General features: G+C 35.7%; 1 protein-coding gene across 2 annotated transcripts in view; it reads left to right on the top strand.

Moving 5' to 3' along the window:
• The window catches only part of TRIM24 (tripartite motif containing 24), a 96,754-nt gene that overhangs the window by 44,634 nt on the left and 26,993 nt on the right, over positions 1-25,127 (top strand). For both annotated transcript variants that reach the window (XM_024741643.1, XM_024741642.1), the window contains exons 4-8: positions 3,535-3,667; positions 9,244-9,360; positions 12,749-12,863; positions 15,772-15,918; positions 22,726-22,843. In XM_024741643.1, coding sequence (XP_024597411.1) covers positions 3,535-3,667; positions 9,244-9,360; positions 12,749-12,863; positions 15,772-15,918; positions 22,726-22,843 — 630 coding nt within the window. The remainder of the gene's footprint in view (positions 1-3,534; positions 3,668-9,243; positions 9,361-12,748; positions 12,864-15,771; positions 15,919-22,725; positions 22,844-25,127) is intronic.

Below are 25,127 nucleotides of genomic sequence, written 5' to 3'. Positions count from 1 at the left end.
AGGAAGTCTGTATTATGGCTGAATTTGAATACTTGTCAATGTTGGTCAGTATGAATAGATACAGAATTCTGCTTTATATTTATACTCACAACCCTCCTCCTATAAATGCGTTAATTTGGTATGAATGTACAACATGTGAAAAAGTTGCCTTTAACACTTATTTTCGGGGCTTCCCTGGTGGCACAGTGGTTGAGAGTCCGCCTGCTGATGCAGGGGACGCAGGTTCGTGCCCCGGTCTGGGAAGATCCCACGTGCCGCGGAGCAGCTAGGCCCGTGAGCCATGGCCGCTGAGGCTGCACGTCCGGAGCCTGTGCTCCGCAACAGGAGAGGCCACAACAGTGGGAGGCCAGCGTACCGAAAAAAAAAAACAAACAAAAAAAAAACTTATTTTCTATATACACTATTGATACTATGTATAAAATAGGCAACCAATGAGAACATACTTTATAGCACAGGGAGCTCTACTTAATGTACTATAGTGACCTAAATGGGAAGGAAATCCAAACAAGAGGGGATATATGTATACATGACACATTTTGCTGTACAGTAGAAACGAGCACAACATTGTAAAGCAACTATATTCCAATAAAAATTTAAAAAATTTTTAAAAACTTATATTCTCTCTTGTCTCTTATTTTTAAGATGATAAGGGGTGGGCTTAAAAAAAGTTTTACAACTCTTTTCTCTCTGATATTCTTATAGTAAACCTGTCTCATGATATTTGTTATATAGATAACCAAAGAAGTTTTGCTTTTTATGTATTTAATTATGGTTTCTGGGTTCTTATTGTGTTGCTTATGCTTATAATGTAAAGTTCACTAATAACATTTTTTGTACAGTAAAATATGTATAACTTAAAATCTGACATTCTAACCATTTTTAAGTGTACAAATCATTGGCACTAATTGTATTCAAAGTATTAGGCAACCATCACCACCATTTCCAAAACTTTTTTAGCCCTTCCAAAGGAAACTGTACCCAATACATAATAATTGCCCATTCCCCTCTCCTCACCATTCCCTGCTAACCTCTAATCTACTATCTGTCTCAATGAATTTGCTTATTCTAGATAGTTCATACAAGTGGAATCTTAGGGTATTTGTCCCTCAATATCTGGCTTATTTCACTTACCACAGTAGTGTTTTCAGGTTTTATCCATGTTGTAATATTTATCAGCATTTTGTTGACTTTTATGGCTCATTAGTATATTTCTGTTTAAAAATTAATCCACTAAAAAAAAAAAAAAAAAAAAAAATTAATCCACTGCTTTTTATTCATTGAGTCAACCAGTGTTTGTATGCCTGTTCTATATTCCAGGAACTTTGCCAGATTAAAGAGATGAAAAAGTGAATAAGATAGGTACTTCCTACCCTCCAGGAGTTATTAGTATGATGAAGACTGTGAACAAATTAGCAATCATAGTTTAGCCTCATAAGTTCTGTAGAAGCACATGAAAGGAGTATCAAACTCAGATTTGGGGATTTACATTGAAGGCCACATCTGGGACTTCAAGGATGAATGGAAGTTCATCACATAAATGAGAAGGGTGGGGAAAACTGAAGCACATGCACAAATTTCCAGAGGGGGAACATTGAGTGTAGCTGGAGAGTAAGATGCAAGAAGAGGAGAAGTAAGAGATGAGGCTAGGAGTCTTGAGACACAGGAAAAGGGGGATATAATTTCTGAGAACACTGATGAAGAAGAGACACAAAAGAGAAAAGGCCAGGTATATACTCAGGTAAATTTAATAGATTAGTTCTAGAAAGACTTCTGTTTTTCTGTAAAGTCAGCCATCTATTGAAAAAGAGAGCAGAGGAAATAGGACTGAAAGGTAAGAAATATGGAGGATATTTGAAATAACTCCAGTTGAAAGAGAGCTCTAGCTTTGGAAATAGGATTGCTTGGTAGCATCAAGGTTACATTTGGTATAGTCCTTAAAACTTCCTCTGTCAGTCCTCGGCAGTCTGATATAGAGAAGAATTGAACTATTTAGGGTTGGGGTTTAGCCAGACCAACATTCTAGAAGTTCCACAGGATAAGAGATGCGGATATAGGCATGTGTTGACGTGAAGAATTTGGGGATTTTAACTGTATAAAGAAAGTGAAGTAGACAGTGTCAGTTGATAGGGCGAAATAAATGGTTAGGGACTAGAAATATCAGTGAGGTACAGTGAGAGTAGTTTAACTAAGAATTGGGAAGTTAGAAAGTACAAGTTATTAGAGTGGGATATTTGAATTTATGATTATAGAAATGGAACAGTAATGGACAATAAATCTAGGGTGGGACCATGGTGTGTATGAAATGGAATAAGTAGCTAAAATGAAGTACAAGTCTCTAGAGATGAAAAAGTCTGAGAGGCTTGTCTTTATGTGGTACTCTCTGTGGACTTCCGAATCATCCAGGATGATGATGAGACTAAGGGCTAGGAGGATGACTATGAGTCAGGATTGAAATTCTTCATAAATAAAGGAAGTCTATAAAGGGATGACATGATGTCATAATTATCTAAATCAGAAGCTCTATAAATAATTATTCCTGAAGAGCAGATACAAACCAGGATGTCCCAAGCCAACTAAGGATGTATGGTCACCCCTCATCTACTGTGATGCCCAGATGATATGAACCTCAAGGAGAAGGGTGCAGGGAGCTATGACAATAGTAATATTGAACCATTTTTGCTTTGCTGGAATTAATTCCATTTGGTCTTGATGTGTTGTGCTTTTAGTATTCTTTTAATACGTTGCTAATTTTCTCTATCTGGTTGTTTTCCTTTTTTTGTTCAGAATTTTATATATTTTTCCCTTTTTGATATGACTAAATAGTAGTTTACCTTTTTGTTTTTATCCCTAAATTTATCTAATTACCCTCAATATATTTTTTAGTTCATTAATTTTATTTTTATATTCCTCTCAGCTTACCTTGGTATTGTTTAATCAGTCATTGTATTTATTTGTATTCTGTTTTTTCTATTTAACATTGTAACATAAGCATTGCCCAGTTTTATCTCCACTCTAGATAACTATTAAGAAGTTATGTGGATGACTACAGTGTAATAGTGTAAACTTTATGATTATCTCTGTGTTAATGGGTATCCTCTGTTAGGAATTTTGCAAAAGTGGAGAAATAATTTTTCCACCACCTCTTTTATACATTTTTATTAGATTTTTCTGCATTGCATTAAAATAAAACTCCCACATTTGGAATACAAAACATTCCAGTTGCTTCCGTTCACTTAACTGGGCTATTAAGATTTTTTAATTTCATAAAACATCTTTTTAGCTACACACTTCCTTTTTCTCCTGAATTAATTTAAATTTTTACACTGAAAAGTGGAAAGCTTATTTATGTTTTCCTCCAGAAATGCAAAAAATACTTAATATTTTATTATCTGTAAAACCTGCTGGTAATGGTGGTATCAGTGAAACTGTAGCTCCTTGATATCTCAATGGACTTTAATTTAAATGAACAATCTAATAATTATTTACTATTCAGTTATGTTAATTTTCTTCTTTTGCCTCCCATTGTCTCTACAGAGGCAGTTGGTGTGACCAGTCAGCGACCAGTGTTTTGTCCTTTTCATAAGAAGGAGCAGCTGAAACTTTACTGTGAAACATGTGACAAACTGACATGTCGGGACTGCCAGTTATTAGAACATAAAGAGCACAGGTACCTGCATCTTTCCTACATACATAGATTTATAATACAGCTTTATGAGGACTAGACGACTGCTGGCACCCCAGCCAAACGGCCGTCTGCAAATAATGTTTTGTTTGGCCATCAGTATGTTGGCCTAGTTCAAGATTTTTCAACTTTGGTGCTGCTGCCTTTGTTGTAGGGGCTATCTGGTACATTGTATGGTGTTTAACTGCACCTTTGACCTCCGTTTACTAGATTCCAGTAGGCTTCTCCCAGTTGTGACAACCAAAAAATGTCTCTAGACGTTGCCAAATGCCCTAGGCAGCAAAATCAGCCTAGCTGAGAACCACTGGCTGACGCACTTTTTAAAACTGTATGGAATTAGTTGCCAGCGTTGTAAATAAGATTTTACATTTTAAAAAAACATTTAGATCTCTGGCTTTGGTTTTGTTTTTTGTTTTCTGGGTTTTTTTGTTTTGTTTTTTAAGAAAATTGAATCTGTTTTAGCCCTAGGTCCCATATATTCAATACTTTCATGTCAGTATTTGACTGGAATTGACTTTACTCGTCTTTAGGATGGGCATGCTCTTCTAATTCATCCTAGTTCCTACCAAAGCTTACTTTTAAACCTGTCCTCCATAGGCATTTGAATTAGCAACAACTGAATTAAACAGTAAGATTCTGATAAACTGATACAGATATAATTGGTTGAAAAAGGTCTCCCAATAATGGCAGACTAGATAATTTGGACCAGCCATACCAGTGAGGGTAACTAGAAAACATGGACAAAATACAGAAATCATTGATAAGATATTTTTAGAGCTTGGTAATAAAGAATTATTGGACCAGGATTGGGTTGGAGTGGGGACTCCAACCCAATCCAAAGAATGGTACAGGCTTTTTTCCCCTTGGAAGCATTTGCCTAGAGGTTGAGGGGTGCTTTTAATATGCTCACAGGGCTGAAAGACAGGGATTGGAGTTCAGGGTCACAGGGGTTAAAGGCTTCTTCTTGCCTTGAGTTGGGATTCTGGAAGTCTACACTATTATGGTAAAGATGAATTAGCTAGTAAATATTACAGTTCCTCACTGGAACTAAAGTGCAGAATCAGATCTTCTCAGTACCCAAAGTTGGATTAAATTGAAATCTTATTGCTTGTGCCCCAAGGTACCTGTTAGAATAAAATGTAAATCCTCCCTGGAGGAAGAAAACATCATCCTAGACCTCAGATTTATTTAATAATGAGTTTTACAAAATGGTTCAGCACACAATTAGAAATAACCAAATATGCTAGGAGATAAGACAATGTGAACAATGTCTAGAACTTACATTACAGTAACTGAAATTAACTCAATAGAGGGTTTAAGAGCAGATCTGACATGCCAGGAAATGAGAATTAATGAACTGGGAGAAAATTAAGAAAACATCAAACTGAAGCATGATAAACAGAAAGATGGAAAATGGAAGAGGGATCGAAAAGATGTAACACAAGGTGTAACTGAGGTCCAAGAAAGAGACAGAAGAATGGGAAGGAAGCAACATTTGAGAGCAGTTCTAAGCATTTGGCTTAGAACTTTGTAATACTGAAGAAAGACATCTAACCCATATTCAAGAAGCCCCATAACTCCCCAGCAGGATAATTTTAAAATAAAGTAATATTTTTGAAGTGCAAAAAGAAAATACTATAAAACTAAAATTCTATACCCAGTGAACATATTCTTCAGAAATGAAGGTTTATAAGAAAGACATGTTCAGACAAAATAAACTGGGAGAAGTTATCCCCAGTAAACACTCACAAAAGCATACATTAGGCAGAATAAAAATGGTAGGTGATGCATGATGGAAAGAACGGCTGAAATGATAAGTATGAGTAAATCTAAATAAATGTTGACTTACACAGTAATGTCTTGATGTGTCATGTGTGTGTTAAATATCACACAGATATGTTAGGAGGATATGGAGTTCATGTTCTAAGGTTCATGCATTGCTTAGGAAGAAGGTAGTAAACTACAAGTTATTCTTAGATGATAAGTTAAGATCTGCATTTTTTAATGCATAGAGTAGTCACTAAACAAATAGTAAAAGTCAATATGATTATCAAGATAACAGAGGGAGGAAGTAGAAAAATTAACAATTAGTCTAAACACAGGCCAAAAAAGAGAATAGGAACAAAGAACAAATGGGATTTAATGAGACTTGATAAGTTGGTATATCTCTAAATATATTTGTAATTATAATAAACGTGAATGGATAAAATGTTCCAAATTAAAAGATTCCAGGCTGGATAAGAAAGCAAATAGAGAATCTGCTACTTGCTTTTTGTGAGAGAAACATCTAAAACCTAAGTATATAAAAAGAATGATGAGAAAAGCTGTGCCATACAAACACTAATCAAAGGTGAGCTGGTATATCAAAGTACATTATTTGAGATAAAGAGAGAAACTTTATAACAATAAAAGGCTCTTTTTATCTAAAAGATATAATAGTTCTAAATTTATATTCCTCATAGCCTTACAAAATATAAAGAAAAAAGACAGAACTTAGAGACAAATCCACATAGTGGGAAATTTAACATATTTCTCTCAGTAATTGGCAAAACAAGCAGACTAAAACTCAGTAAGGATATTTCAGTAAGAGTCAAAAAACACAATTAGCAAATGAGCTCATGGACATTAAGGACACTGCACCCGATAATAAACATTATTTCCAAACATAAAAAAGGAAAAAATCAATTAACCATATGCCAGGGCAGTTTTACATTTCAGAAGATCGAAATCATATAAATTCTTGTGTAAACTCAATGCAGTCAATCTAGAAAACAGTAATAAATGAGAAAAATCTCCATATATTGGAAAATGAAGAAATGTAATTCATATCAAAACACAATGATAAAAAAAAAAACCACAATGATTTATGATCCTGGTCTGTATCCTGGACTAGAGAGGGGAAATGATATAGAGGACATTATTGAGACAAATCACATAATTGGAGAATGGTCTGTAGATTAGATGAAAGTATTATCTCAATGTCAGTTATCCTGTATTTAGTAATTATACTGTGGTTACATAATAGAATGTCCTTGTTTTTAGGAAATGCATACTAATTATTAAGGAGTTAAAGGACTTTGCTGAGGAAATATTTGAAAATCGTTGTAAAGGTATATGTGAGATCTCTGTGCTATTGCAAATCTAACTTTGAAATTATTTCAAAGATAAGCAGGTAAAAATAAATTTAAAGCATCAAAGAAGAAATTCCAATGAATATTAGAAAATATTTTTATCTGAATGATAGTGAAAATACTATCCTTGACATATCCTGCTAAAGCCATGATTAGAGGAAAATATATGTCGCTAATGCATATATTAGATATTAAGGATAAAAAGTAGATGTCCTAAACATTTATCTCAAGTTAGAAAAAGCAGCAAATTAAACCCAAAGTAAGTAGCAAAAAGGATGCAATAAATACAATGCAGAATCAAAGCCAAAAATTGGATCTTTCAAAAGATTAACAAATCTCTTTATGAATGATTAAAAAGAAAGCAGACTCAAAAAACCAATGCCAGGAGTGAAAACGGGGGGGGCATCACCACATTTTCTACAGGCATTTAAAAATATAAAAAGGTTTTTTGTCAAGAGATTTGAAAATTTTTACATGAAATGGGATAATTCTTAGAAAATACACTTACCAAAACTAGCACAATATAAAATAGAGAATCAGAACAGTCCTTTATTTTAGTGTAAATCCCACAAAGAAAACTACAGACGCAAATGATTTCACTGATGAATCTACAAACTAGGTAAGGTTAAAATAACGCTTTTCCTATACAGTCTTGTCCATAGAACGGTAAAGAATGAATTCTCTCCAACTTGTTTTATGAGAAATCAAAATCGAAAATTACAAACCAGTCTTACCCATGAAATGAACTTAAAATTTCTAAGAAATACATTAGGAAACCAAGTCCAGGAGCATTGTGATTTTTGGATAATAGAATCACAACTAAGTTAGCCTTATTATAGGAATACAAAGTTCATTTTACCTTTGAAAATCATTAATGTAATTCGTCCTGTTAAAAGACTAAAGGAAAAATTATATGACCATCTCCACAGAGGCAGAAGAAACAGTCAAGAAAAAATGTATATCCATGATATACAATCTTAGCAAACTAGGAATAAAAGAAAATTTCTCAAACCTGATAAAGATTATCTATGAAAAGAGCTAGAAAACATCATAATGGAATATTGTAAATTTTTTGCATTGAGTTTAGGATAAACCTAAATAAAGACGACCAGTTTGATCATTTCATTTAATAATTACATTGTATTAGGGTCCCAAAGAGTGTATAACAAAAAAAAAGTTTACTAAGATAAAAAAACTTGCACCTAAGAAAGAATTTTAAATGTCAGTATTTACAAACGATATGATTATGTATAAAAGAAATCCAATAGAAATATTATTAACTGTGTGTTCCCCCTTTTTTCTAACTCTGGCAACCCTACTTATAATACTTACTGATTTAATTACACTCACACTTTTAAATCACATCATGTAAAATAATGTATTTTGTGCCTTTTATGAAAAACTTTTAATAAAACTCTTTTTATGTATCTTACACATCATCTGTTTCTCTAGAGCTCCTTTAGAGTCATCTTACATAGTTTGTCAGAGGTTGTTATCTTAATTTTCAAGTCAATTTTTTTTAAATTTAGGTATTTTATGATATTGTTGCTTGAAGCTTTGTCACATGCAAGGCATAACATCAGGAGTTTTACCCCCATCGCCTCACTTCCCCCCATTTATTAAAAGCATGTAATATTTGTTATTTGTGACCTGTAGCACAATGAATATTGAAAGGTATATTTAAGCCTGTTATTTAAAAGTGATCTTCAAAATATTTGTTTACAAAGCATCAAACTTTCATAATTATAAAATTGCAAAATAGTTAATAAATCTACATAGATATTTATCTATGATTACTTTTTGCCGGGTCCACCAAGGGAGCCTGTTAAGCTTGTAAAACTGAATGATTGAATGTGTTTTTCTCAGATTTTAAAAATTATTTAAAGAGTGTCCATGGACTTGCCTGGTGGCGCAGTGGTTAAGAATCCGCCTACCAGTGCAGGGGACATGGGTTTGAGCCCTGGTACGGGAAGATCCCACATGCTGCGGAGCAACTAAGCCTGTGCGCCACAACTGTTGAGCCTGCACGCCATAAGTACCAAAGCCCACACGCCTAGATGCAACAAGAGAAGCCACCACAATGAGAAGCCCGCACACTGCAATGAAGAGTAGCCCCCGCTCGCCACAACTAGAGAAAGCCCGCACACAGCAATGAAGACCCAACACAGCCAAAAATAAATAAATTTATTTAAAAAATAGAAATTAAAAAAACAGAGTGTCCATGATTAATATCTGTAAAGACTCCTTCCTTTTTAAGAGAGAATTTGTGGTGGTGGGGGGGGACCTGCCTTCTGTGGATATATTTGGTATTTTAAAAAGATTATTATTTATATCCTTTATACTCATAAATAGTTTCCTATTAGTTATTTGAGGCTTTTCCTCATTTTAGACAGACATTTGTGTGAAATAAATTGCTTATTATTTTTTCAGATATCAATTTATAGAAGAAGCTTTTCAGAACCAGAAAGTGATCATAGATACACTAATCACCAAACTGATGGAAAAAACAAAATACATAAAATTCACAGGAAATCAGATCCAAAACAGGTAAATTTATATTTATGGTATTACTTAAATCATCTATATATAATGTGTTAAGTATATTAACTTTAAGAACAGACATTTTACTTAACTCATGGTGAAGTACATCCAAGTAAGCTGTCGGATGGGTCTAATAACACATAGTTGATAAGACTTTTCCAGAAACTTTGGATTTCTGGGAAGTTTGGAAAGTATTCTTTTCAGCCATGAAATTTCAAAACTATTACGGTAATAAGCTACATTTAATAACAGCTCATTTATCAGTAAGTATTAATTTTTAATTATTTTGTGTTTTCCAATTATCCAAGAAATGCCAGGATTTAAAAACAAAACTATTTTTATAGTACCGTAAAATATTTTAACACTTAATTAGATACATAATTGCTATTTTAAGGATTGCTAGACTTAGAGATGCCTCCCCTGAGCTGTCAGCTTTTAACTGCAATGAGGCAGAGATCATAGAACACCAGGAGACAGGGCTTGTTAAACTGTTTCACATACCTTTTACTCCTTGTCAGATACAATACTTAAACAGCTTCTACATATTGCTTGTTATACTGTTTGTCCTCCAAGGGGGTAAATCATCAACTGTCCAAAGGCTCATGTCCTAAAATTCAGTGATTGGAGAGCAAACCATTGACCTCTGTGGTGAGGAGGGAGTTTGCCTAGTACCCCCCTTTGCATCCCATTTGAGGCACATGCTGACATTTTACAACACCTGTGAAATCCCATGTTCCCTTTCTTTTGTTGTTTTGCACATGAAAGTAACATGTCACTGCTTAAATAGATAAAGAAATGCTTATTAGAAAGAGCCTGAATAAGAGAGGCCTTGCAGGGGCTTTGAATGTTGTTCATAGGGAAAAGTATATCAGCCTTTTTGTAGTTCATCTTCCTTAAGATCAGTCGTCACAGTCTGTTACTCATCATTTTTCAACATGGCTAGGGTGGGGCATTTGGTACTTTTTTCCAAGGAATTCCTTGGCTTACCTGCTTTCCTTAAAGGAGATTTTAAACATAATTTAACCTTTTCTTGACTCCCTGGTGTTATTATTACATCTGTTATACATTGTGATAATAAAAGTTCTCTTGTGCGTCTTTTAGTTTCTATTATTCTTTTGTTATCAGCTCTCATTTCATTTTACCTTTCTCTTGAGAACTGTAGTTGACCAAATACTATTTCCTTTGTTGTATTCTAATAACAGTACTGTATTTTTGCCAAATTGATGTAATTGGTGGGTTTAAAATTTTGTATCTGAGTAATTGAAAATATATAATGAATATTTATGGAATGATAAGGGTAGATAATCTCTACCATCTAGTGGCAAACAGTAGTAATTGTAAAATAACTAATTTTATGTAAACGATCCACCGTTGATGAAATTCACCCTTTTGACTTTTTTCTTACTCTTTCACTGTGTATATGGTATGACCTATGGGCCAGAGTTTACTCTTTTTTTTTTTTTAACATATGAATATTCATTTGTTCCAACACTTGTTCTGTTTGTTGAAAAGATTATCCTGTTGCTATTAAACTGCCTTGGTACCTTTGTTGAAAATCAGTTGACCATATATGTGTGAGATTATTTTGTACTCTCTTTCCATTGTGCTTTTCTTTCTTGCTAATACCCCACTTTCTTCATGACTAGAGCTTTTTATAGTAAGTCTTAAAATCACATAGTGTGAATTTTCCAATTTTTTTTTTACCTTTTTTTTTTTTTTTTTTTTTTTTTTTTTTTTTAGTAGTAGTAGTTTATGCTCTTTTTACAAAATAATACATTATGGTGTGGAAGGATTTTAATTTTTGAATTGTGGTAAAAATTAAAGACTCTTTGGATTAGGTGCTAACTCTTTGTATCTTTATAGCTACCTGATTATAGAAGGATTAAATTTACTGGAATGACTTATTAATTCATCTTTATGCATGTGCAAACATGGCATTACTTGTCCCTTTTTCATCCTGTTCTACCATCATGAGGATTTAAATTAGTTGGGTTTTTTGTTTTGTTGGGGTTTTTTGTTTTTTTTTTTTTGAGGTTTGCTTCCTAGACCTATCTGGTTTCCTTGATCCTCTAGCCAATATTGATATCAAATAATTATCTTGAAGAATTTCCAGTGTTGGTGGGGGGGTGATAAATTAAGAGTTTGGGATTAACATATACACACTACTATATATAACATAGGTAACCAACAAGGACCTACTGTATAGCACAGGGAAATTATACACAATATTTTGTAATAACATATAAGGGAAAATAATCTGAAAAAGAATATATATATGTATGTATAACTGAATCACTTCGCTGTCCACCTGAAACTAATACAACGTTGTAAATCAACTATAATTAAAAAAAAAAAAAAAAAAAGAATTTCCAACAGAGAAAAAAATCCCTGCCCTTTTCATCTTAAGTTTTGGAAGATAAGCAGGCAGAAGAAATAAAGCTTTTTTTTTTTTTTAACATCTTTATTGAGGTATAATTGCTTTACAATGGTGTGTTAGTTTCTGCTTTATAACAAAGTGAATCAGTTATACATATACACGTTCCCATATCTCTTGCCTCTTGCGTCTCCCTCCCTCCCACCCTCCCTATCCCACCCCTCCAGGCGGTCACAAAGCACCGAGCCGATATCCCTGTGCCATGCGGCTGCTTCCCACTAGCTATCTACCTTAGAAGTAAAGCTTTTTGTTTATCTCAGAATGTTTGATGGTGGATGCCTCATTATTCTATTTCTGCTTTTATAAGATATTCTGGTATAATGCTATGTATTTTTTTTCCTATCCGTCTTGATCTCCATGAAAATAGCATTCCCATTTTCTCTCATCAAAGGAAAAAATGTATATGCTGGTTGATAAAAACATATTGTTATTTGGCTGCTTATTTCAAGACAAATGTGCTATTAAAAGTAGCAAACTACTATTATCGTCTTTCTGCTTTTATTCAGATATAATGAATGGGTAACAGTTCAGATGACTAAGATAATAGTGACACATTTAAGCTTTTCTACTTCTTAGTTGCAGTGAATACAGTAGAACTCATTCAGTCCTGGTTTTCCTTATCTTGTTTATAAATCATTTTTTTGTCCGACCTTTTAGGCTGAGAATTTTTCCAGGTGTCATAATCTTTCCAAATAATGTTTTAAGATGTGTTCATTCTCTTGCAGTTTTATACATTTCGATTTTAAGATTGAATTGACTATGTCTTTTGGAAGAATTAATATTTCTGCTATCTCATCTTCAAGAAAGTCTGTTTAAACTGAAGGACCCTTAGAAAAAGCTGAGCTTTTAAGAGCTGAAAACTTTTTGGTCTAATTTAGGGATTAGAAAATCAATATTACATATTGTAAAACAAATCTTCTGCTTTAGATTTTAGACTTCCCCCTTTTGTTTAATTTTCAGGATAATTGAAGTAAATCAAAATCAGAAACAGGTGGAACAGGATATTAAAGTTGCCATATTTACATTGATGGTAGAAATAAATAAAAAAGGAAAAGCTCTACTGCATCAGCTTGAGGTAAGTTACTGTTAATGGGACAGTATGTTGTAGTGATTTAACGTAGTATTTTCTCGTGTATTTGTGAATTTGAAATCACAGCCTTTTTCATGTAATTGTTTACATTTGATTCAGTAATATTTTTCTCCATTCTCAGGCTCTACCTTGTAGCTGACAGTTTACGGCTTTATGATACAGTAGGAATGTCTTAATCCTTATTGTTTACTTCAGAGCACAAAGCATAATGCCTTGCTTGAAGGAGGAGCTTAGTAAATATTAAAGAGATGTAAAGAGATGAATCTTTTTAGAGATTCATTGAATTGACAGCTTTGGGTCACCAGAGGAGTGCAACTGAGCAAAGTTTTTCAGAAAGTTACATTAAGTTAGTTATATTTAGTTCTCAAATATATACATTTAACCTTATGAGAAATTAGGTAAAAGGATGTGCCTCCTGCCCTCAGCAGTCTTAATTGTGAAAGCAGTACTCAGGGGGAGATGCTCAAGGCACTTAAGATAGTTGTTTGTCACTGCAGGTAAGAAAAATATTACTAACTTAATCAGCTTTCTTACATTCATGAAGGCAAGATCCAGAGTCAGTGTTTGACTCAAATAACATGAGGTTACAACTTCTACATAGTATCTTAACATAATATTAATTGCATGATATTTTGGTATCCATTTAATATATTGGTGCAAAAAGAATTTAACAGTAGAGGAGCAAATTAAGAAGAGAATAAAAGAATCCTGATGTTCGGAGATTTAAAAAAAATCCTCATAGAAAAAATTTAGTTTGACATCTTTATGTTATAGTTGACAAAATTATAAGGTGTTTGTCAGAAGGTTCTCTTCCTCCTGGGGAAGCATGGTCATTCCCATGGTTTATCAATCATACAGGAAACAAAGACCAAAATAATTCTCTCTCCTCTTGGAAACAAATACTTAGTGAAAAAGTATTCAGCTAGGAGGAATACATTTACAGTAACTGTGTTTTCAAGGTTCTGGGGGGCGGGTGGTGGTGTGTTTTTTTTTGTTTGTTTGGTTGGGTTTTACTTTAGATAGAAGCATTTAAACTATTTTAAAAGATTTCAAAGCTCTGCTTAAAATCAAATGTCACACAGATTTGCTTCTCAGAGATGAATAGTGCACACATTGCTGTGGCTGTTTCCAAACTTCACTGTAAATCAGAATCACTTGAGGAGTTCTTTAAAAATCAAGATAAAGAACAAAAGATGACCACATCCCCAAATCTCTAGGGATGAACCTCATCATCAGTATTATTTTAAATCAACTCTCCCGTTGCGGAGCACAGGCTCTGCACACGCAGGCTCAGCGGCCATGGCTCACGGGCCCAGCCGCTCTGTGGCATGTGGGATCCTCCCAGGTCGGGGCACGAACCCACGTCCCCTGCATCGGCAGGCGGACTCTCAACCACTGCGCCACCAGGGAAGCCCTTGACTTATAATTTTTGCAGCACCTTTTAAAAATGCTTTTCAGTCTTCATACCCAGTCTCCTGGTTCACAGAATCCTTCTTTAAGGCAAATAAATGTAGTCAGTATTTACTAAGACTCCAGACCCAAATAGTTTGTTACTATAGAAGACCAAGAAACTTGGGCTTCTGATTCTCAATTTGCAACATCCCTAAAAGTCAACAGAATTTCTGTTCTTTCTAGAATGTGTCCAAAGTAACGCTTAGTTTTTACAGAGGTCAGAAATAGCCTAATAAGTAAATTATCTCTGGACTTAAAATTAGATACGACAAAGCCACTGATAGTCACTGCAATGACTTAATTCAGTTTAGCATATGTGTATTTTCCAAATTTGAAACCAACTAGGGCCAGGATCTAGGTTCATTTTCTCTACTGAGAATATAATTCCATATTGGAGTGTAGCAATTTTACTTTTAAACTTTTTTTTAGAGCTAGTAGAAAGTCCTGTTCTCTCCTCCTTTCCTTGCCAGGTAAAGGAGATTTGGGGTTAGAGACCTTTAAAATAGCACAGGTTCAGTGGGTTTTTCTTCCACTTTTGACTAACCTATGTTCTTGCTTGTATAATTCCCTTAGAGAAATTCTATAGTCTGCTTTTCTGTATTTTTTTTGAGTGCATTGGTACCATTAGTCACTATATCAATTGGTTCCCATGGTAATTTTCAATAGACAAAAATTATATGCTTCCTTTTCTTTTCTTTTTTTTTTTTTTTTTTTTTTTTTTGCGGTACGCGGGCCTCTCACTGTTGTGGCTTCTCCCGTTGCGGAGCAGAGGCTCCGGATGCGCAGGCTCAGCGGCCATGGCTCACGGGCCCAGCCGCTCCGCGGCATGTGGGATCTTCCCAGACCGGGGCATGAACCCGTGTCCCCTGCATCGGCAGGCGGACTCTCAACCACTGCGCCACCAGGGAAGCCTGCTTCCTTTTTTTTTTTTTTTTACTACACACAAAGCATAAATGTTGTCTACCACGTGGCATGACTTGGCACAAACTAGTTGCAATCAGGATAAGAATGCCTAAAAGGTGAAATCATGTGCTTGAGTAAATCATGTGATCTGGTAACTTTACTTGATTGCTGGATGGTACATCTATTTTATTTGTGAGTATTGAATTTAATGGGCATTTACTGTGTTATAGCTAATCCACGGTTTTGTACCTCTTTGGATACTGAAAGATGCATGAACAGAAACCTGCATCCCAAAATATGTACAACCAGACCAAGGGCCTTGTAGAGAAGGGGCAGGCAGCAGAGGCAGGGTGGCGTTGGTGGTGGCTACAGCACTGGGGGAACGGTTTTTACTTCAGTGAGAATGAGCCTTTGTACCAAGGGATAGGTTGCTATCACCTGGGTTCTTAGAGGTGGTGGTTATTCTAATTGGGTAATCTGACGATGACCATTAAAATATATATTACATGCAGAACTAATTTTGAAACTTTTTTTTCAGAGTCTTGCAAAAGATCATCGGATGAAACTTATGCAACAGCAGCAGGAAGTGGCTGGACTTTCTAAACAGTTGGAACATGTCATGCATTTTTCTAAATGGGCAGTTTCCAGTGGCAGCAGTACAGCATTACTTTATAGCAAGCGACTGGTAAGATAAACTAAGTATGGCATTTAACATACTATCAAAATACAGAGAGAAACAATGGAATTATTAGAATGCTTAAAACTTAGAAATGTTCATTAGTCTGTACTTAAATGCTTTTTACCTTTTTCTAATTTTTATCAATCTAAATATTTTGGTTTTAAAAAATCTTATATTGCCATGATTGAGGCGTATCTTCAATTTTAATCTACCATCATCCCTCCTGTTTTGTTCTTTTCCAAGTTTTCTCTTAGTGGCAGTTGAACTTAATACTAACAATAAAGATTAGAGTAAACATTTCCTGATCACCTGTAGTGTGCCAGGCACTAATCCTAAGCATTTCCATGTAATATTTTATTTAAACATTTCCATCATTTTTATGAGATAGGTATACCTATCCATCCATTGTTTGGGTAATGAAACCAAAGCACAGAGTTAAGTAACATGCCTAAGGCCACTCAGCTTGGACACCTGAACCCAGAGGCTGTGTTCCTTTTGTCTGTACTGCGTTTCTTACTCTGTCAGTGATATATGGTGCTGGATATTTCAACCCCATTGCTAGAGAAAAGTGGCTCTCATTTGTTCAGCTGTTTTCAGAATAGTCTAGAACCTTGCTACTGAAAATATGGTCACTGCATACTAATCAGGTGGTTCAGTAGATGTGGGGTGAGGCCAAATTCTGTGGTTCTGACGAGCTCCCAGGTGATGCTGCTGTGCTGCTCCGTAGACCACCTTTAGTAGCAAAGGATCTAGAAGACATTCAGCCGTGGAAGTCACACCACATAAGCATTCTTAAAATCTCCTGCTTTACTCTTATTTTATTAAAGATTCCACAGAGATTTACACTTTGAAATCAAATTATGACATCCAAGTCTGTTTTCTGTTCACCCACTCAGTTTTGTGGAAGGAATTTTCTATGACCATTTTGAAATAAGGAAATGCACTTCAGGATGAACTTCTGTAAACTAGGTTCAAATATTGAGTAACTTATTAGAAAACTGATTTATATAAGTATTCCTAATCATGAATTGTATTCAACACTTAAGATTATTTTCTTTCATAATTATCAATGATGTGGTCAATCTTGAGTCTTTTTCTTCCTTTTTACTGCTTCATTGGTCTAATGAAAAACAGCTTCTATACAGTACATACGTTCTCTGTTACTTATGTTTTCCTGTAAGTCAAACAAAACGGATAAAGGGAGAAAATGAGAGCATTGTCTTTTTTTCAACTAGACCCATTATGAATATTTTTATTTGTATGTGTGTAAGAAAGCATGTTATTCACACAATCAGATATTCAGTCTCCTTATCAGTTTAAGAATTTGTTTCTCTGATTTTATTCTATGATTTTGTTTGTGATTATAAGACAAAGAAAACAGTAAAAACTCGAAGATGGGATTACTTAATCTGCACAATGATCTCTTGAAATAGGAGAGAGGAAGATTGGTCTCTATATTATACACAGGAGAAAATAAACACAGTGAAGCATAAGGAACCAGTATTACCAGCTTCCTGATTTACTAAATTGTGTTTTTTAATTTTTAAAAGCCTGTGGAACCCAATCGCATCACTAGCAACAGATAAAGCTAGTAAAATAAGTTACCTATAGTGAATGCAGAGCTAAGGCTTGTGATTACTTTTAAACATTTAGAAGGATTTTTAACCTCAGAAAATTTGAAAGTCACTATATTATGCAACTCTGTCCTTTACAGCTTCTATGCTTCATAAATATAGCCATGTTTACTAAGGTTATTTTTTTAATGATGGCTTTTATATGCTTAAAAATTAAAAAGAAACGTCTTGCTGGCCTGAAATTTCAAGCTTAGCTTGTAATTCTTAGTTCGTTTTTTTTTGCTATAGGAATTATAATCAGTAAAAGACCAAACCCATTGGAATAGCAGGATCCTTTCAGAAGTCCAGTTTTAAATATATTTTAAAACATTTTCACAGTATTTCCTTAGGATTCTTCTGTCATCTGTTAAACATTGAGTTTATCCTTATATTACTTAGAAGGAAGGCAAGAAATACCGACAGGGCTTCCCTGGTGGCGCAGTGGTTGAGAGTCCGCCTGCCGATGCAGGGGACACCGGTTCGTGCCCCGGTCCGGGAAGATCCCACATGCCGCGCAGCGGCTAAGCCCGTGAGCCATGGCCTCTGAGCCTGCGCGTCGGAGCCTGTGCTCCGCGACGGGAGAGGCCACAGCAGTGAGAGGCCCGCGTACCGCAAAAAAAAAAAAACAAAAAAACAAAACAAAACAAAAAAAAAAGAAATACCGACAGAAGAGACCAGGAGAGTAAAACACAGTATTCTTTTTACTAGCAATAGATATTTCTATAATACTAGTGATTAGGAAGCTGTTAAGGTATAGGTAGTAAAAGGGAAATCCACAATCTTTTTTACTCCCTTTCCCCCGTCCTCCCATATAATTAATCTTCAAAGACTTATGTTTCCTGAATATCTCATCGACAATTCCTTGCTTTTAGTCCTCAGGGTTCAGAATGTCATGGTCTTTTGCCTGGGTACTGTTAGCCTTTCTTAGAATGCTTTTTCTTTCTCCTGAGTAAATCCTCATCTTTGTAGAGACTACCAGGTTCAGTTTAGATGTGTCTTTGTTTCCGTTTGGCAGCCTTCCATGACCAAGACTGGGTTGGATTACCCTTCTCTGTGTTTACAAAGCCCTTATGCATATATCCATCATACTATTACTGACTTTTATCTACCATTATTACATTTGCCTATTTTTCTGTGAATTTCATTAGACTTTTTACTTCTTAAAGGGTAAAAATTTTGTGTTACCCAGTGCTTGATATATAGGAACTCAATGAAAGATTGATGGTAAATAAATAAGGTAGCAGATAACATCTCTTGTCAGAAGCTATAAATAAGTGTAGACAAAACCTTATGTTATATTTTACAGGACTGGAAACTTGAATACTAAATTTCTTTTTTAAGTTTATTTTAACTTCAATAGAAAGGAGACAGTATACAGTATTGCCATCTGAAAAGCTGTTTTGACATCTTCCATAGTTTTTAAAATAATTTTGTCCTTTGCTTTTTGAACAGTAGCTAAGTTTTCAGTGTGAAACCTGAGTTTAAGTTCAGATACATCTGAAGGGATCAACAGGTATATTTAATTAATCCTTATTTATCTTTTACAGTAGCCAGGGTTTATGACTCCTCATAGGAAAGTTTTTGCCATAATTCTTTTGCTTAGCATATTATGAGCATGTTTTATAATGAGAATTATTAGAAGATGCAAAAAAAATTAAGAAAGGTAGAAAAACTTAGGCAAAAGAACATTGTGTTGAGTGCTGTTTGCTAAACACTGTGCCATGTATCCTACATAGTCCCAAAATAAATACGTTTTTTTACACAGAATTTATTATAGCTATTTAAGATAATTTAGCAATTGAATGAAGCAAACTTATTTATTCAAAAATTATTTATTGAATACCTGTTATGTATCAGGTGGCATTCTGAGTACTAAGGGAACAGAAAACAAAGCAAAATCTCTGCCCTCAAGAAGTTGCATTTTTAGGGACTTCCCCGGTAGTGCAATGGTTAAGACTCTGCACTCCCAATGTAGGGGGCCTGGGTTTGATCCCTGGTCAGGGCACTAGATCCCACTTGCCTGCCACAACTAAGAGTTCACATGCCACAACTAAGGAGCCTGCCTGCCACAACCAAGGAGCCCATGTGCCGCAACTAAGGAACCCGTGAGCCGCAACTAAGACCCAGCACAACCAAATAAATAAATATTTTTTTAAGTTGCATTTTAATGAAGAGATACACAATACCAAAATAAGTAAAATGTATAGACCATTGCATGGTATTGAGTGCTCTAGAGAAAAGTAAATTAAGGGAAGAGTCGAGGAGCATTGGGGTAGGATTGTGATTTTAGATATGGAATTCTATCTAAAGAGGGTGATATTTGAGCAGATTCCTGAAGAAAGTGAGGAAGCAAGCCATGCAGATACTCGGGGAGAGTATTCAGGCAGAGCACAAGTACAGACAGCAAGTGCAAAGACTGAGGTGGGAGTTATTTGTGATATGGACAGCAAGTAGGCCTAAGAGGGTGGAACACAGTGAATGAGCAGACACTAGGATGAGTAAGGTCAGAAGTACTGGAAAGCCAAATAGTATATGAGCCTTGTAGTTGATTATGAGGACTTCGGTTTTTATTCTAAGTGAGATGAGAAACCATTGGAGGGACTTGAGGAGAGGAATGACAGAATATGATTTACAGTTTAACACAATTACTCTGGCCGCTGAAAAAAAACTAGGTGGTTGAAGGCAAGGGAGAAATAAGGGAGACTGTTTATAACCTTACTGCAATGAGGTGGCTTTTCCAGGGTAGTAACAGTAGAGTTGATAATGGGAGAATTGGTAGGATTGTCCATATCTTTTAATGATAGAGCCAACAGAATTTGCTGACAGGTGGAACGTAAGGCATGAGGAAAAGAAAGGAACCAAGGACTAAGCAGTAGGAAAAATAGTGTTGCCAATAATTGAGGTGGGGAAGATCATAGGACAAGTAGACTTGAAGAGAAGGATCAAGAGTTCCCTTCTAGTCATATTAAATTTGAGGTACCTGTTAGAGAATCAGGTAGAGATATTGAGCAAGCCGTTGGAAGTGCAAGTTCATAGAGGGGTCCAGGCTTGAGATATAAATTTAAGAGTCAGATAAACGATGAGACTGGATGAGATCACTTAAAGTATGTGGGTGCAGGAGAAAAGAGAGCAGTTGCAAGACTGAGCCCTGGGACATTCCTGGTGTGGGAGATGTGAAAGAACCAACAATGGAAACTGAGATGGTACATTGGGACGCAAACCTATTCTCAGCGGCCTTAAAATATAGCAGCTGGTGAAATAAGGGGAAAACCATGAGATCATAGTTTGTTCAAAGCCAAGAGAAGAAAATGCTTCCCTGAGGGCCAAGTGACCACCTATGTGAAAAGCTACTAAGCCTGAATGGTTTCAGGGAGGAATGGGAGGAGAGGAACGGGGGACATTATAGATGAGTATTTTGAAGAGTTTTGCCAGAAAAGAGAGCAGAAAAGTGGGAGTTTTGCCAGAAAAGAGAGCAGTTGATGGCAGGAGAAAAGGAGCCAAGAGTTCTGTTTTTAGCTGGGAAAAGTTAAACATGTTTATGTGTTAATGGGACTGATGCAGTAAAATGGAAAGCTTGATGGATACAGGAGAGGGGAGAAAATTGCTGGGCAGTGTCTTTGTGTCGGCAAGAGGGTGTTGGGCACTATTGCACGAGTGCAAGGATTGGCTTTAGCTAGAAGCGTGGCCAGTTAATCCATTGTGATAGGAGGGAACGCTAATACTGGTAGGTGGTGGAAGTTTGTGGAAGTTCCCTGATCCTGTTTTTTCAGTGAACAGTAATCAGGACCATCAGCTGAGATGGAGAATGGGGGAGGAGATGCTGGAGATTTGAAAAGGGAAAGGAGGTTTGAAATAGTCATTTAGGAGAGTAGGGACATGAAGGACCAGAGGCCCGTCAACCTTAGGGCCCTACCTAAAGTAAGCAGGCTGTGTTTGAAGTTTGGTCAGTCCCTTTATCAGTCCAATTATAGTGAGTCAAAAGTTAGATTTAACCGGTGTTGTTTGTTGGTTGTTGTTTGGGGAAAAGGTTGAGGAGAGGGAAGGGAGTATGTGTAGTTTGACATGTGAGAGAAAGAGGGGTTGAGGGTGTATACCAGGAAATGATTATGAGGATTAACCCTGGGATTTGAGCTGGAAGGAGAAACTGAGGGCTAAGGTAAGGGTATTGGTAAGATGAGGTCGAAGGACAGGGAAAATTTTAAGAGCAAAGGTTTATAGGACCTTTAGGGTTTGTAGGATTATTGGTATCTGGGCACTAGAAGGGAGTAAGCTGGAAAGAAAGATCATCTACTTGGATATAAAATCATCAAGAATTAAGACAGGAGTAATGTTGGCATTGGTGATGGTGAGCCAGGAGCTGAACTCTTCAAGACTGAGGGAGAGTGACTGAGTATTCACTGAGGACTGCAGTGTGGAAGAGGTGGGGGGTGTGGTGTGATGACCCGAGATTCACAGCATAGGAGCAAGGAGAGCCATCCCACTCGTAGGCCTAGTTATGAGCTGTACTTATGTTTCCTGAGCAGAGAGTAATTTGTATTTTCTGTAATTCATTAGCCGCCTAATCTCAATTCTGCATCCTTCTTTGAAAGAGTAAGTAAAATAAATAAAAGAGCAGAATTTGTGAAAATTTTTTATTTTACAAATACTTCGTTGGTGCTTCTGTGAAGTTTAAATAATTCAAAAAACTAACTTTAAGATAGTTAAAGTTAGTTTTTTGTATTCAACAGTATAGCTAACTGAGTTGTACCTCAAAACTAATAACATGTTTTGGAAGGAAAACTGCGTTGTATGTCCACTTTTTTATAACTTATATATATATATATATATATGATTGCTTATTTTGTGTTAGCATACATATGATACAGAGACCATTTTTTGTGTATTTATTGGGAACTTAATAAATTACTTGCCTAATAAAGGTTTTTTTGTGTTTTTTTGTGGTTTTTTTTTTTTTTTTTTTTGCGGTACGCGGGCCTCTCACTGTTGTGGCCTCTCCCATTGCGGAGCACAGGCTCCGGACGCGCAGGCTCAGCGGCCATGGCTCACGGGCCCAGCCGCTCCACGGCATATGAGATCTTCCCGGACCAGGGCACGAACCTGTGTCCCCTGCAATCGGCCGGTGGACTCTCAACAACTGCGCTACCAGGCAAGCCCGCTAATAAAGATTTTGATGTTTAGTTGTCTCTCTGCTTTCTTCTAGATTACATACCGGTTACGGCACCTCCTTCGAGCAAGGTGTGATGCTTCCCCAGTGACCAACAATACCATCCAATTTCACTGTGATCCTAGTTTCTGGGCTCAAAATATTATCAATTTAGGTAGGCTGTTATGTACATTTTCTCAAAGTGCCATTTGTTTCTGGAACTCTTAATGATTATGAGATTATTGAAAATGTATTCCCTTCCACCCCTGAAGTGTGTTTATCATCTTGTTTTAAGTACATGGAATTTTCACTAGTATTTCATTAGCATGTGTATATGCGTGACACATGCATGAATATAAACACACATGTAAATATGTGGATGATATGAAACATCCTTTATATTGATTCACAGGGTGTCTAGATTTCTGGATTTAGGAGTTTTTTTCTTTCCCATAGAATCTTGCTTGTACTGTTAATTACATACTTATCAGAATGGTTGATAAAACTCTTGACTTGTGACTGCCATTAATATAGGATTTTTTATATTTAGAATGTTTTCTGTTAAAACAGGACTTCGCATACAAATATTGGCTTACTTACTCTTGAGAGCCAGTCATCAGGCACCTAATGGTTCATTTGCTTTATCTAGCTAGGGAAGACTTCTCATTTTTTCTTTTGCCTTTTATGTAATTATTATATAATTTTTAACCTCCTAACTGAAGTGTACCATATGTACAGATAAGTGCCCAAATTTTAAGTACTAGAGTGCACTGAGTTATCACAAAGGGAGACTATCATGGTATCATTTGGTAACATCAAATATCCTTGCAGGCAGTACTTGCTACATTATGTGCTAGTAGAAAAAGTCTTCAGTTTTTGCCTCCTTTCTTAATTTCTCACAGGGAGACTATAGAAACAGAAATTTAAGAATTCCATATACATTCTTCATCAACCACCAGTATTCCCTTTGATGACAGTTTTTGGGCTCATTGACTTTGTTTCAAAATCTTGAAAGATGGTTGCTCTCTCATTCCCTAAGCTAGATTCTGGGTAAGAAAGGAAGAAACGGCTGGAGAGAGAGCCAGTGCTCTCAGAACACACCAGGAAAGGAAGAAATAGGCTTACACAAACCTCATTCATACACGGGAAGAATAAGGAATGGTAATAAGGTGACCCTTTGAAGGAAAGGTCGTAAGTTGACTCCTGCAGCTCAGTCTAGAAGCACATATTTATTGATTGATTGATACATAGCAAGCAACTGGAATCATACACACTCTCACCTATGTAACTAAAAAGAAGCATCTTAATACAAAGCGTGTATATAAGTTAACTATCTCCTACCCTCCACCATACATGCAGCTATATAGAGAACCTGTCACAGTTATATATCCACACAAATAGTCATATGTAGAATTGTATGTACTTGTAAGCATATCATTTAAAACATAGACCACATGATGTAAACATAAATAAAATTAAGAATATGTGTAACTGTATACACATAAATGGATATAGTTTTAGATAAGTCTACAGCGAAAACAAAAACATCTGTTTGTGAGGAGTTTGTAAAACAATATCCTTTACTGTAGGACTTCTCAGAGCTGTCCTATACAGCTCTGTAAATTGCCATTTACAATGAGATTTACATTTTAAATCTTCTAAGGAGACAAGTTTCCCAAACTTGGTTATTTACGGCTTCTGAGAAACATGTTATAGAAGACTGCAAGGGAAAAATGTTGATTTGGATGAATATTCAGTTAGTGTCTTTGTGACTTTGGGTAAGTTGTTCAATCTCTCTGAACCTTAAATCCCTTATCTGTACAGAGGACTTTATACATAGACCTACTGTCGCAGTATCTAATACAGAGTAAGTATTTAGTGAATGATAACTATATTTTTTAGGATACAAATGTTTATTAAATCAGAAACATTTATCTGAGTCTCTGCTGTTGAAGAAATCAAGCTTTGCCTTATGCTTGGACCACACCTGTTAGAGGTACCTTTAAACTCTTAACAGTATAGTTATAAGGCAGAGTATTCTCCATCAGAGAACTAACAGTGTACTCTGTGAAGGTGTAAAGAACTTGAGAGATAACTAAATCAGAAATACTGTGGTATTGTTTTTAGATCCAGTGTCAGGTTTGCTTGTTGTGTTTTGATATGCAACAGCAGTCCTCAAAGTAGGGTCTGAGGCTCCTTCAGGTAATGACAGGCCTCCTGTTTCCAAGTACATATCCATGTATGGCCGGATTTTCTTCATATATTTAAACAATATATTAGATAATGCAGAAACAGGTATGAGAGTTCAGCTATTAAGCCAGACATTTAAAGAGATGTTTGAAAATGTAAAATAGTGCCACTCTTCACTACATTTTTTTGAAAATAAGTATTTTTTCAAAAAAATGTGTTATTATGGGTTGTCACTTTTAAATGAATTAGTGAGGAAAAATGTTTTAAAT

This window comes from Neophocaena asiaeorientalis, unplaced genomic scaffold (assembly GCF_003031525.2).
Source record: "Neophocaena asiaeorientalis asiaeorientalis breed wild unplaced genomic scaffold, Neophocaena_asiaeorientalis_V1.1 scaffold692, whole genome shotgun sequence".
NCBI classification, from domain to species: Eukaryota; Metazoa; Chordata; class Mammalia; order Artiodactyla; family Phocoenidae; genus Neophocaena; species Neophocaena asiaeorientalis.
The sequence above is the reverse complement of the archived record's forward strand: the minus strand, read 5'-3'. Positions and strand labels throughout refer to the sequence as shown.